Below are 14857 nucleotides of genomic sequence, written 5' to 3' on the forward strand. Positions count from 1 at the left end.
TGTCACTAAAACTTAAAAGAAATAACTTCAAACCCGCTCATGACTTCACTACGCATTTATAAAAACGCTACAACTGTGAGTATTTTTTTTCCCCGTCTACCTGCCTCCGGTTTGGAGTTTCACTGTCTTTGTTGTTCTTGTCAAACGGGGTTTCTCTCTCCTTCCTCTGCGTGTCTCTGCCGCTCTCCCACACACAGGCGACTACAAGCAGGAAGTAGAGAAAAAGCAGACAGTCGCTGATGAAAATAAGGAAGTAAACGCCGCCGGAGCGAAGCTGGAGCCCATCTTCTGCTGAAAAGTGAAAGTGGATCAGTCGTCAGCTCAGTAATAGAATTCAAGGCACAACGGCTGTGCTAAGGAAGTTAGCCGTCAAGCTAATTCCTCCACTGACTGCACGTTATCGCAAAACAACCACTAGACAGAGAGAGAAAAAAAACAGAAGGGGGGAGGAAGACACATACGAGTAAGTACACTGCAGTGAGCTGCAAACTAGAAAGCCCCAGAGGGTGAGGGGGAAAATGCCTGTGCGAATGTGTGAGTCAGATACAGAGACATGGCAGAGGGAGAGGGGGAGTTTTCTGTGCGTTACAGCACTTTTTCCACCGGTTGTTTGTGTCAGCAGTGGAAAAGAGTATACAAACACAGCTCAGGAGAGGAAGGCTCGGAGGAGAACGAGAAGTGAAAAGAAAAATAAAAGATTTCTCTTTGTGTGTGTGTATGTGTGTGTGCTAGACAGGCACAGTGGTCTCTCTTGGTTCTTTCATGTCCATTGGACTGAAAGGACTGGGAGAGGGCCTCCTGGCAAACAGCTTATGAAGAGTTCAGGGCCTGGTGACACACGGGAGGAGTTGAGAGAAGGTGAGCGTGTTTGGTGCTGAGGGTACAGCCGTTCACATCAGCACTTTCTGTTTGTGAGTCAGTAAACAAAAGTGAGCGTGTTTGCAGTCAGAGACAGCTCAGTGGCTGCAGATGGGGTCCGCCTAGTCACTGCCCTTGCAAAATGATGCATTTCTGTGTGTGTAACTTGTGTGATAGTGTTGCTGTGGATGTCGCTTCCTGTGGACTTTGGCTCCCTCCGTACATCATCTGTTGTGGGAATATTATATCAGATGGGATTAGCGTTGACGATCTTGGACTTTCCCCTGTGCAAATATGAGAGCTGTTCACAGAAGGTCACAGCTATTAATAACCTGTCCTCTACTCTGTGTCTCCTATTAGACCCCCAGAATTATTATCAGCCACCATGGACCACAAAGGGGAACCCCTGGAAGGAGCTATGGGGCTGAAACACGAGGAGCTGCCGCAGATGGACGGATCATGTGATGCGTGCGAGCCTGATGAGGCCCAACCAGCCACACAAGTGTGCCACTCCTGCAGCTTTGCCTTCTGCCCTGTCCACGCTGACAGACATGCCAGCAGCACACATCACCCGCTAATGCCTTATAACCATGAGGAGACACAAGCTAATGGACTTGGCACCGACAGAGACTGTAGAGTGGGAGGAGGAGCTGAGGATCTTGCGGAGAGGGCAGCTGGAATGGACGCAACTCAGGGGATGGCACCACTTTTGGTGCCAATGGCTAATGGCGATGCGAGCGGTGACGCTGGAAGCAAAGAAGGAGCGCAGAATGGTCCGCAGCTGGAGGCTGAGCTGGGTGACGGAGCTGAGGGTGCAGAAGCAGGGCAGCAGGCCATGGCTGCTGGAGAGGCTGGGAGGAGGGACACTGTGACAGTAGAGAGACTGCGCTGCAAGGAGCATGGACAGGAAGGCTCCCTCTACTGTAAACCAGATGAGAAGATCATCTGTGTGGTGTGTGCCGTGCAGGGTGAGCACCGTGAGCATGAGATCATCACCCTGCATGAGGCCTATGTGTGGCAGAAGGTGAGTCACAGTTTATATATGGTAGAGCAGCTCTGTGATGTACTGTATGCCCCTTACTGTATTTAATCACAAAGGTATGCTCCACAACATCAGCAGCTCTATAATGTATAACATAATGTATTCAGAGCGTTGCCTATCTGGTTTGCATTTCTAATTCAGTATTAAGCAGTATGCCAATAGCTGTAGGCCCTATATAGACCCTATATTGTTTAAACATAACAATGTCTCCTGATCGCCCACATGACATCATTTATAAAGTGCCCTGATTAAACAGCTACATCATTTCTGTGAAAAATGTGAAATGGAAATTCAACATTATGAATATTCCCAGTGTCTATTGGCTTGGTGCCAATTACAGCTTCACCCTTCCTCTATTTCCAAGATGGCTTTTTGCTTCAGGTGGATTTAATAGGTCCAGGGAGTCACCAGTCGTTCAGTGCAGCATTGCAGTTGGTCCAGTAAGCTGGGCTAATGCCATGCTGGATTTTGAGAGTAACCGCATCATCACTGTGGGCTCAGATTTGCAGTGCATGGTGTTTGTGATGATTATAGTACGTTTAGAGTCGGATGTTATCAGCGCACTGAACACATTTGGACTGTGTTATTGCACAGAGGACCAATTAACAGGCTGTGATAGTATCAGAAACGAGGACTTAGCTCTGGATTAATATTTTGAACAGTCAAGGGTTTTGTTTGTGAACATTAAAATAAACCGAATCAGGAAATCTCAGCAAGAGCCTCATTTGGAAATTGTCACTCAAAGCTGATGCATTTAGCTACACTATTAATGAGCCTCATGGTGTTTTGGCTGTAATTTCCAGAGCAAGAGTTTTTCATCCTCTGCCCCGTGGCTGTACGTCTGAAAAAAAAAAAAAAAATGTAGAGCAGCCTACTTTACAGGCTTACTCTTACATCATGGCCACATATGGATTGATGAAAGACAAAGGGGGTCACACACACACACACACACACACACACACACACACACACACACACACACACACACACACACACACACACACAGCCTAAGGCCACAGTATTTACTCACAACTTGTTCCAGCTTTTATCCTGCTTTTTGTGTCAGTGTATTCATGTGATATAATTGATATGAATGATATAAGTTTAGCCTGTGGTTGACTGGTGAGGTGTCAACAGGGAAACATACCACTTTTTCTCAGACCAAGTACAAGGACTTACATTTCGGTACTTGTCGATACTGAGTAGCAATACAAGTACATGATCGAGAACAGTTGCAGTGCACTGGAGTGGGTTTTTTTCCGTGTCAGTGAAGCGTCTCTTGATGGCTGCAGCTAAGGTTCACCTCATTGTTTTGATGACATGGTCTTGGTCTCCTTGTTTGGACAAAGGTCTCTGAAGCCAGTCACATCAGGAATCACATCTAATGCCAAAACATCAGAGGTTTACTTTTTGTGATAAATCCTCAAACGCTCATATTTGGTCCTAAATTTTCCCAGAGCCTGCTTCTGCTCGATGAGAGACTGTTTGGTAATATGGTTTCTGTGATGAGGTGATGGCTGGGGATCTCAGACCTCAGCTGCAGTTCACTGAGAACATGTTGAAATCCCGAATTATCCATAACTGACAACAGCTTGTCACCAAAGCAGTGTACTGGGGAAGAGATTTTGTCATTTTCACCACCGTGACTTGTCTGTGGACATTTTCTTGCTTCTTCAGCGTTTGCTGCAAAGTTGGCTGTTGCTGTTTCCCGCTGCTTGCAGAAGCAAACTTCTTGAACTCTGCATTGTGTTGGTTTTTCTGATCTTTTATCAAATTGCTTGTTAAAGAAGCGACTTTTCACCCCTCCTCTTGACAGTTTATCATAGCACAGTTTGCAGTCTGCTCTACTTTCATCATCATCATTGATCCTATAAACTGCTGACAAACCAAACTGCTGACATTGCTCTGTTGTGTTAACTGTGTTTTTGTCTGCTCCACCTGTAGAGCAGGCAGGGTTATGACCTGCTGGGATGCACACAGCAGATGGCAGAGAAGATCAAGACCAAGTGGACCAACCCAGAGGTGAGTGAAACTCCTGCATGCAGAACACAAAGTCAAGTCCTAACACAAGTTATACAGTAATGGCCATTTTTAGAAAACTTCTCCCGAAGGATTTGCACTCAGCTGCTCTCATTTAGTAATGAGCTCCAACCAACTCTTATCAAATGAAATGAGAATTTCTCTCCAGCAGTAAAAAGTGGATTTGACCTCCTTGCAAGGAATGACAGTGTACAGTGTTATTGCATTACTTTTCATTATGTGATTGTGCCACGTTGTTAAATTGAATTTGCTGACTTTCCTGCAAAGATGTCTGTCAGCGCAATGCAAAGATGTCAACTTTCACTTTTAGCAAATGTTGCAAATGTATGGCATATAAGCTATATTTAGAAGGTTAATTTTGCTATGGTCATTACTGTTAAAGGTCTTTTTCAAAATGTACCAAATAATCTGCAAACTTTGTTTAGTTTAATCTTCGTGCAATGATCCATCGTTATCGAATACACATTAGATGCTTCAGATTTTGTTGCTATGGATTCTGGAGCTTTCTCCAAGGAACATGTTAGTCTACTTTCAGGTCTTATCTCTTACTGTACATAATTAGGCCGAGCAGTCTCAGTCAGCCTGTCAAATTAACACTGCCGACCCTGCAAACCCATTTTTATGCTTTAAATGCAATTCTATATTCCTGTTGCTCCAGCCAATATGCTTCCAGACTACCAAGTTCAGTTTAGATGGCTCACAATCTGATTTGAAGACCATGAAAGTGTGATTATTATCTTTGTCATGTCTTAAGGATAATTTTAAAAAGCTAAATGAATATTTTTATCAAACAGGTCATCTGTATAGGATTATAGCATTAGTTTTTCAGGTTTATGGCAAGGTTTAAAAAAAAAAAAAACTTGGTTTAATCTGGTTTCAAGCCATGGGGAGCCATAACAGAGCACAAAAATGAGCCATTACTCATTTCTAATTCAGTGGGTACAGCAGTAAGCACTGCAGCAGTATAGACACTGCAGCGGTGAAGACACAGCAGCATGGGATAAAGAGGGATTAGAAAGAGATTATGTCATAAAGGCATTGGGTAGTAAACATGAGGGACAATTATTTCAATCCATATGTTTATAAGCCTGTTCCATTCACAGATCACAGATCTGGCCTATTTGGTTTCTTCAGATAGAATTCTGCATTATGTGTCATTACTGTTATTTTCAGCTTCAGTTGAGGGCACTTTTCTGGACTCAGCACTCTTGTACTAAATCACAGGTTGTAAAGTGATTGCAAATTTGGCTTTGTGTCATAAGTCTTCACAGTATTATATGTGTATGTGTATGTGTATGTGTATGTGTCTGTGTGTGCACATACACGCACACACAGACACTTACATACATAAATGCTGTATATATACACAATGCAACCACATCTGGCCAAATAATGGGTCATCACTGCTCCAACAGCGATGCTGGCTAAGTGCTAGCTAGAACATAAAAATGGATGACATTAAGGCAAAAACAGCCAGTGGTGCATAATTGTGGACAGTAGATCATCCAAGGCCAAAGTCAGATGTTTTTGAGTTTGATGTTTATCAGAGATTAGGAGAATAATGCTGTTAGCGGCTTTTTAGCTCGTAGCAAGTGCCAAAATGGAGCATTATTAGTCCTTTATATCCGCAAGCTAGGCACCTTATCGCTGAGAAAACACATGGACAGCTGCAGGGGTATATGTGCTGTGCCAATTGACAGATACTTCTCTGAAAACACAACTCTCAAACCACCAAAATGAGAGGACGAGGAGGCCATAACCCAGTTAGCGGTAAAATTTGTCTACCAGAACGTCATATGGTTTGAAACTGTGCATGCTGATGGAGTGAACTGACACAGGGCTTGATTGACATCAGTGCCCCGGCTGGCTGTGTGGACACTCAGCAGCTTTTTTCCTGATCCGACAACTGTATCACGCAGCCTGACAAAATATTCAGAGGAAGTTTGACAAAACATCATTTTGGAGCCGAGGAGGCAGCCGACTGATAGCAACGGGGAAGTTACTTGGGATATGTGGACAGATTATTACCACAGAATGGGTTATCTCTGTGTCACTTTGCATTATATCAACAACAAGTGGGAGCTGATTGAGGGAGAGCTTTGTACATCTGAGTGGGACAGTACATTACGCAAAGTGGCAGATAACCTCAGACCAGCCATCGTGCAAACACTATGTAAATACACTCTTGATGAGTTCTTCTCCCAACTGGTGTATGTGACAGGGCAAACATAGTTGGGGCCCTCCATGCTGTTAATGGGCCTAGTTGATGCTGTCATTGCTAAAGGAAAACTGCCTCAAAATTCTGATTAGGAAATTTGAACTGCATCTCCTGCATAAGCTTGCAATGTTTTTGCATCCCAAACTGAAAAGCCTGATGCTGCTTACAAGCCAGGGTCTTGTTAAAGTTTTGTTAAAGGTACTAGATGATGCTTTAAAGAATATTTACATCAGTCTTGCAAATTATTGTGTTCAGTATATACTCATTATATACTAATTGTGCCAAAGGAGGAATTTTCAGTGATCAAATCTCAGTCTTGACCTCCTGTATAGGCTACCAGAAGGCAAAAAAATCTGTTTTCAAGGCATTAATATATAAACTTAATCTATTTTTTCCTGCAGTAAACTCAGTGTGTGTTTGTGCTTTCAGGCTGTGATCCTTAATGCAGTTTTAACCCTTCCCTTTGGATCAGTTTGCTTTTTTGCTTTTCTTCTTAAAGTAGCACTGATCTTATGTTTTATTTTTACTGTTTTCAAGAACTCAAGGAGAAACATGGTAGCCCTTTGCAATATACCTCGGTCCCATGCCCCACCACCAGAGAAGAGAGCCCGTTTGCGATCAGCGGGTGATGATTTAGCTGACATGGAGGACTCCAGCGGTGATAGGCAGCCTGCATTGAATTGGAAACACCCGAGGAGGATCCTTTTGAGCTGTCGTATTTGTTGAAGGAGCATGCTAAAATGTTTCCTCACCTGGCATTGATTGAGTGAATGCCATCCCAGTATCAAGGGCAGCCAGTTAAAGAGATTCTCGAGCCAGATTTGCGATTCACAAGGACGGGCGCAAATTTGTCTCAGAGATAATTGTGGGTAACAGGTCAGTCACCTGTAACCTCAGGAAGGGGCTTTTACCTACTTATAGAAACAAATGAGATGAACAAAGTATGACACTTTTCAATATAATGTCTCCCAATATAACACCAATATTCATTTCACATTACGTTTATTACCGGGCTGTTGTATTTGACTGCATCACAATGTGCAGGTATTTCACTTTTTCTGTTCACTCATAAAACCTTTTCACACACTCACGCACCCCTCTATACTTCATGGTCACAGCCTGAAATAATGATCATAACCTTACTTCAGCCTTATTTGTCCAGCCTTCACCGGGTTGCCATCTGAAATGCCGGGTGCCCAGCGCATTTCACACACGATCACCTTTCTCCTGATATCAACCAAAACAAAAGCAGCAAACTGAATTCTCATGACAAGTCAACCTTGAAAACAGTGGCTGTATTTTCATTACAGATGCCATAGTGGAGCCTGTTCTGCCACAGACAGTTATGTGTTATGCAGTGACAGATGTAACAGTGAGCGGCGGGGATCAGGGACGTATGGCTATAGTCTCAGCATCGTCAGCGGCTGCTCCGGCTCTCTCAACCGGCCCTGCAATGCCTGTTCTGCCTTATGCTCTGCTTATAGTAGTGTCTGAACCCATGGGAGAGCAGTGGCACACAGGAGCCTCGCTCAGTACCTGCAGAGATGTGACCCAAGCACAGTGGCATAATGTAAAAGGCTAATTAGATTGGCCTGTGAGAGGTCACACTTTTAGTGGCAGCCGGCACCCCATCTGAGTTCATGTCTATTATCATACTCAAATATCAATGCTGCCCCAAGGAATTCCTGGACATTTAGTCTTGTGCTGTTTCACTGCAGAGGTGAAATGTGCCCAGTGAAAACCACTTACCTGCTTACTCGCAGGGCACTGTGGTAGAGACCATTATGTGGATTTGTCGGTGGGTCCTTTCTGCACTTTCAAATGTCAGCGTTTCTTATTCTGCTTGACAGGCGACCATCAGAGTCACTGCTCCTGGTGAGGAAAGTTGAGCGTGTATGTGTGTGTGTTTGAGAGATACAGGGCCACAAAGAGAGAGTGATAGACAGAAGTTGGAGGAGGTGAAATTACATGGTAAAGGACTTCAGAGAGGAGGAGGTGTGAGCCGCTGTCTGTGAGGACGGGAAGGCTGAATGCACAGATTTAACCCTTAGCTGGTGTTTGCTTATTAAATCTCGCCAGCTTGATTATGGGCTTTGCTGCAGGTGTTGGGAGTTTAATCTCTCACAGCTCATATCTCCATTCCCCACAGGGAAATATAATGCAAAAAACAGTGATGAGGCTACATACATATTAATGGCGGATCAGAGGCATAACGTAACATGAGGGTCCTTGATGCCTGTCACTAATTCAGTAGTCAGCTTGCTCGTGAAAGAGCTGGAAATGATAGGTGAAGCCTGTGGCTTCAGACCAGGACAACGGGCGGTCAGCATATTTACCACTCTCTCATGTTTTATTTACTCATTTTCTCGCCGTGCAGGGTGTTGTCTCGGGCGCACGCTGCCTGTGGAGCAGCTCTCTACATCCTACCGAGAGAGTAGTCCAATATCTGGTAGCAGCACGGCAACATCAGCCCAGTCACAAATGTGTATGTGTGTGCAGCGGCTACATCCATTTTCCCTGCCTCATAAAATCTACAAGAGCAGCAGACACATTAAAGCTGTCTTAGGGAGCCGGAGCTGAGGAACAGACAGGAGAGGCATGAAAAGACTTGGCTGCTGCTGTTAGGTTTATTCATCCTGCTTTTGCTTGTCCTCCTCTACCTCATCCTTTTCTAACCCCCCCCTCGCTCTCTGCCCCCTCTCCCATTGCTCTTTAAGGCTGTCATTCCCTTTCTATCTCTACTCACAGCATTTTAATTGAATTACTCGCTATCATTCCCCAGAAAGTTGCTTGGCTGACATTACTTCTCTCAAAACCAATAAAAAGGTGCTGGATATTTAAACTGTTACAAAACCAAGGGCCTGCTGTCTGATCTTTTTCCTCTCCCTCTTTCAACTTTTCTTGCCCCCCCCAGTTTATATGACTTGAAGTAGAGCTGTTGGTTTTCAGATCAACTTCCTCTGTATTGTTGTGTTGTTTTCGAGGCTAAATGGGAGAATCTAATTTCTGGAAGAGATAAAAGAGAGCGTGATAGAGAGAGAGACAGAGAGAGAGTATTCACTTGGAACAGGGCCACTATTGCCAAGGGCAAGGACAGTTCAAATCCATTCACTCCTAATGTTCTATTAATGCTTTTTAGGCCTTTTTAAAAAAGCATCACACAAAATAGACCCCTGAATAAGCTTCAGGGCCAGCTCTGATTTGGTAGTGAGGACGTTCAAACAAAGTTAATCATCAACGCAGCAGAAACATCAACGTTAGATCAAATATTTTCGTCTCGCACTAATTTCAAAACGTACTTCCTGCATTATTTTTCATCACTTTGCAGAAGCTGGGGAATATTCAAATCCAAGACGGCAAAATGTACGTCTGCAACATTCTATCAACCTCTAAATTCTAGACGTCCTGGGCTTCATTTTCTCATCTTGTTTCAAATAGCATGTTTGGCGTCTGTTGAAACTTTGCCAGCTGACTAGCAGTTGAAATGCTTTTGTGCTTTCTGCACGAAAACACGTCTGTAATGATGGACCCAGTGAGGCGTCTGTGCAGCTGAAGAGGTTAAGATTTTACGCAGAGGCTACTTTGATATTTGTTGTGAGCTGTTTTCACTTTTGTTTTCCATTTTAGTGCGTCCTGATGTCTCACCAAAGTAATGTGACAAGCTGTTTGTTGTTGGGTTTTTTTTTTACACTTATGTATTTTCAATCTCAATGGCTTTGGTTCTTTTTCTGCATTTTTTTTTCATCAGAACAAATGAGTAGCACAACCTTTTTTGTAACCAGTCACACCAGCACACTACTGTGTGAAGTTTATTCTGTTTGAGTGTCTTGCTATATTGTAATCACTTGAGGTGTTAGAGGAATGTGGAGAAAGTTTCTAATTTTAGTAAGAAACAGATCTCAGCTTTTTGTCTCTGAAGAAACGTTTTAAGTCACAGAGAGGTTTTTTTTCCAGCTTTCAGCCCACCTTTCACATCATCCAGATATTGTTCATAAAGTCATGACATCAAGGTTCACGTTTGCAATTTCTGGTTAAAATTACCATTTTGTTGAAGAGGCATGACTGCAGATTATATTGCATGTACGGGGTCTGAGCTAAGTCCTTCATTTGGTTGCATTACCATCATTCCTGAATTTCTCCGATAACAACAGTTCAGCGGTAATAATACAAATCATGTTGAAGACATGACTGAAAAGAATTTGGCTCCCCTAATCTGCTTGCCTAATGTCCTGCCTTTTGCTTGAAAAAGAAATTAGCTTTTTTAATCTGCTAGCCAGATGTCCTGCCTCTGCCTGTGCTCGCTCTCTCTCATCCCGTCCTTACTCAAACTCTGCCCTTGTAAGCAGTGTGCCGCTGGCTCTCCCGAGGCCTCATTTCGTGGCCTCAGCTTGCAGCAATGCAAATGAAGATTAGCACGCATGAGTGCTCCTTCCTTGCTTGCTCTGTCACTGAGTGAAAGGTCCAAGGGCAGAGGGCTCCTGCGCCACAAACACAAAGAGCAGTGATCCAGGATCACGACTCCCATCTGCCACAGAGGCCACCGGGACACGATGAGCGAGTGAGGGGCTCTGTGGAGGTCCTGGAGGTTGAGAGATAAGGTGATGGAATGTGTCAGATTGATGGCAGATAAGATACTGAAGACAATACATTTCACAATTCTGTCCACCCTATTCATGTTGCGGTTTTGCTCTTGGGTAGCATTGTTCTTCACGATTTATGCTAACTGCTTTCCTTCCATCCTCTGAAACGTGTTGTAAACGGTAAATGGACTGTATTTATATAGCCCTTTTCTAGTCTTACCAACCAGTCAAAGTGCTTTACAACACAAGCCCATTCACATACACACCTTCGTACAGAGGCTACACACACACACTTCGGATCAAGACATTCTGATTAGTGGATGACCGCGTCATCTCCTGAGCCACAGCTGCTCCCTTAAAGAGCAGAATGTGCAGATATGAAATGATGTCATGTAAAGTGAAATGACACTGGAGACATTCAAGAGTGCTAGTCTGTTCACAAATGTTGCACCATGTATTTCAAATTGTCCTGTTACTAAAACATAATGTAACAGCAGCACAAGTAGAGAAGAGAGGGTAAGTCCACGAACTGACTCAGGCTCTGCTAATGTCAGGAAATGTGATGTTGACATTACCTAACATTAGCCACTGTAAGCGACATAATGAATTCATCTTTTTATCTGCAAGAGAATGATTGAACAGTTTCATACAAAGTCACATAGTCTCACTTCAGGTCATTGTTAGACTAGTCTTATCAAAGAAATAACAAAAATTTAACACGTCATCAGTATTCACAGTGATAGCTGAATTGTAAAGCTACGTCTGACATGGATTTAACTAATAAAGTCGTTGCTGCTACTGCTAGCTGTTAATGGATTCGTAGATGTCACTGAACATTTTGACAGACAGATATATTCCATTTGGCTAACTGATAATAAATGTTAATGCCTAGCAGATGTCAAAGCTTTTAAAAATGTGAAAGGATTATGTAGATTTGCAGGAGAGTTTGACTTGAATATTGAACATGTTGATCTGTCGTGGCGTCCGTGGTACCTCAGTCAAATCCGACTTTGGAGCATGGCGTCTGAGGCACCAAAGCATTCGCAACAGCTTGAGCATTGCATTTGTGGTGCTGTAATGCCTTGTCATTTCTTAATGTGTTCTTTAAGTGCTCACTGCTCACGTTTAAAATGATGAGTCTTCCAGAAGATTTAATCAGCCTATATTGTAATTTAGTAGGATTTATTACGTTTAGGCACTTCCCTCTATTGCTCTGTGTGTTAACATATAAGAGCTCCAAGAGGAGAATAATGATGCTTCATTCTCTCTGAACTCTCTTCACTCACAGATGCGTTTCACATGAGCATCTGCACAAGGAATGGGGCGTGTTGCTGGTCCGAGGCAGTTGGAGTCTAATTCATTCTAATTCGTCCGACATGCATTCAGGTTGACTGTGGTGAAGTAAAAAGAGGAGATGACTCTTTACTCTGCAATTAGGTGTTAACCAAGTCGCTCCGTCTGATTTAGAATGAATGATGGGTTTTTTTTTCCTCTGCTCTGCATATAGGTAAATTAAAACTGTTACTTTTTGCGCTTGGTTTACTGGGCAATTTGGAGAATCTGATTGCTTGTGCAGAAATTGCAAATACACGATAAAACTTTAGGCCCCTAGGGACATGGCTCTGCCAACGTCAGTGAAGACTGATGATTCCTTGCTTCACTGGAGAGAGGAAGGCTGAGGGGAAACAAGATAAAATAGATGGAAAGGAAGAGAGTGAAGTTCTGCTCAAGGGAAGAGGAGAGACCGAGCAGCTGATGTTCATAGATTGAAGAGATTATTACATATTCAGGAGCAGAGATCATGACAAGGGACTTTTTACCTCATGACAGCATCTGTGTTGTAGGTGGAGCCTCCCAGTGGGACGCATTGTAAGGAAGCGTCTGTTTACTGAGGTGTTTTAACGTAACGAGTCATAGCTAAAGAGAGCCTCATCGGGGGAACTGGGAAATGGATTAAAAAAAGTATCTCAGTGAGCAGTTCAGTTGCCCTGAAAGCCAAACAGATGGCTTGCTGTGGTGGAAGGAGCCTCTGAGGTCTCTATCTACGGATGGGATGTGTGGAGTTTGCCTCCAGGGAATCTGCTTCATGCCATCAATTAGCGACTGCATGATAGAAATCAGTGGGCTAATTAAAATAATATTCGCATGTCAGAGTACAAGACAGAAGTTTCTGTCTGGCCTCATATTTTGGTCACTCCATATGCATGACCCTGTTTCGCCTCTGGGTGTTCAGTTCACACCCTTACAAGTTTTTTGTGTCATGTCATCTGTGTTTTTACTTTCTTGCCTTTGAATTTGACATCTATTTCTGTTTCTGTTTCCCTGTTTTATGAGTTTGTTTCAATGATTCATATCAATGCTGAAGTATTTTGTTCAGGTTAATTTCAAATGTTAGCCCAGTGTCTCCGCTGCGTCTTCCATCTTGGTATCTTGTGGACTTCCTCTTCCTCGCCCATTTCATTCCTTCACTCACGTCCTCTCTTCTCTGTGTCCTGTACCTCATCTACATGTCTTAGATGTCCACGGAGGAGCTGGAGGACTATGTGAACAGCCAGTTCGATGAGCTCCGCAGGTTGGTGCATCTGGAGGAGAAGAGGACCCTTCACCTGGTCGACCTCAAAGAGGCATTTCTGACAGCATCCGCTGCTGAGAAAATTGCAGAGATCAGTGTCCAAACTGAGCGTCTGCAGGAAGAGATGGCCAACATCACGAACCAGCTGTGTCTGCTGGAGCAGGCCGAGGCAGGAGGTCCTGCAGTGGTTGCGGAGGCCCTCGTAGCTGCACCTGGACCAGCCCATAGAATGCAGGTGAGAAGAACCTTGCTCATTATCCTTTTTAAACTACTTTTGTACAATCAGCATTGTGTGTCCCACTCAGTGTGCGCTCAAGTGCAGGCAGGAAGGTTAGCAAATTCATAATGTCGCAGGAGCTCAGTGCGACTCACATTACACATGCCATAGTTTATTTATTGTGATGCTTTAAGTTTAGGAACTTAGGTCTATATAGCTTAGGAACACACCATTTCTCCTTCCTGTCTTCGTACTATTTGCTGCAGTCAGTTCCGGCTGTGACGTGGCCGCCAGAGCTGATCGGGCCATTCCAGGCAACGCTCATGATTCCATCAGAAGCTCCGCAGAGCGTTTCAGAAACGCCTCAGAAACGTCTCTCCGTTCTGCTGCGCTGAAAGCACATGCTTAGTCTATTTTTGATGGACACTACATCAAGCACAGAGCCTATCCAGACGGCCAGGAAGTCAGACACAGGAACAGCAGTGAAAGTCCGGGCAATTTTCAAATTAAAACACGCTGTACGATCGTGTATCAACATTAACACAATTAAAACTGTTTGACTACGCAGCCTGCTTACCCATGGTAGAAGCATAAATATCAAGTAAAAATGACCAAATCAGCAAAATCTGAGTAAATCAACAAAACCGTGTTGCAACCGTAGCACAACACAGCTGTGCCCAGTGGAATCAAGCCATCATACAGTAAATCTCACCAGTCAGATGGAGTCAAAAATGTTGCATTGCACAAACATGACCCTCTGAATCTAAGATGATTCGTTTGTGGAAAGGATTTTTCATCCCAGTTACAATCTGTGTTTGAGGTCAGGTTTTTAAAATTCAACATTTCTTCACATGTGAATCTTGAAGTATAGTTGGAGCCACTTGATTCAGAGGTGGTTTAAAACAGGCCAACAGGGTCAACAATTAATTAATCAATCTAAACTTTAAACACAGAGGTCTGGTGCCAAAGTTATTATCAAAGGCAGCCTTTTAAAACTGGGACCTATCGCTGATGTCAATAAACAATTACAAACGGTTTGCCAGCCAGCACAAAGCTGTTATGTTGCTGAATGATCTCATGTGGCCATCTTTACACTGCATGCTGTACATAGTGACCACTGATATTTTCTAGCACAGGATAGTCAGCCATGGCACTATAACTTGTCTTCATTTACTTGTGATGTGGCCTAACTGAAAAATGCTTGCAGTCATGGAGACTTGATCCCAGACCTTCAACTTTAAAGGATTATCTTCCTAATGACTGTAGCACCTGCTGCATAGTCATTATGGTCAAATGAATATGGTAAACAGGTGCCACCATGCACAGCTTT

The 14857-nt window shown here is 43.5% G+C and overlaps 1 protein-coding gene across 1 annotated transcript in view; it reads left to right on the forward strand.

Moving 5' to 3' along the window:
- Nucleotides 1-228: 228 nt before the first annotated feature.
- trim44 (tripartite motif containing 44) overlaps nt 229-14857 on the forward strand; it is a 42908-nt gene continuing 28279 nt past the window's right edge. Inside the window, exons 1-4 of the mRNA XM_070972330.1 lie at nt 229-463; nt 1219-1882; nt 3845-3922; nt 13255-13545. Coding sequence (XP_070828431.1) covers nt 1244-1882; nt 3845-3922; nt 13255-13545 — 1008 coding nt within the window. The 5' untranslated portion in view covers nt 229-463; nt 1219-1243. The remainder of the gene's footprint in view (nt 464-1218; nt 1883-3844; nt 3923-13254; nt 13546-14857) is intronic.

Source organism: Chaetodon trifascialis, chromosome 10, assembly GCF_039877785.1.
Source record: "Chaetodon trifascialis isolate fChaTrf1 chromosome 10, fChaTrf1.hap1, whole genome shotgun sequence".
NCBI classification, from domain to species: Eukaryota; Metazoa; Chordata; class Actinopteri; order Chaetodontiformes; family Chaetodontidae; genus Chaetodon; species Chaetodon trifascialis.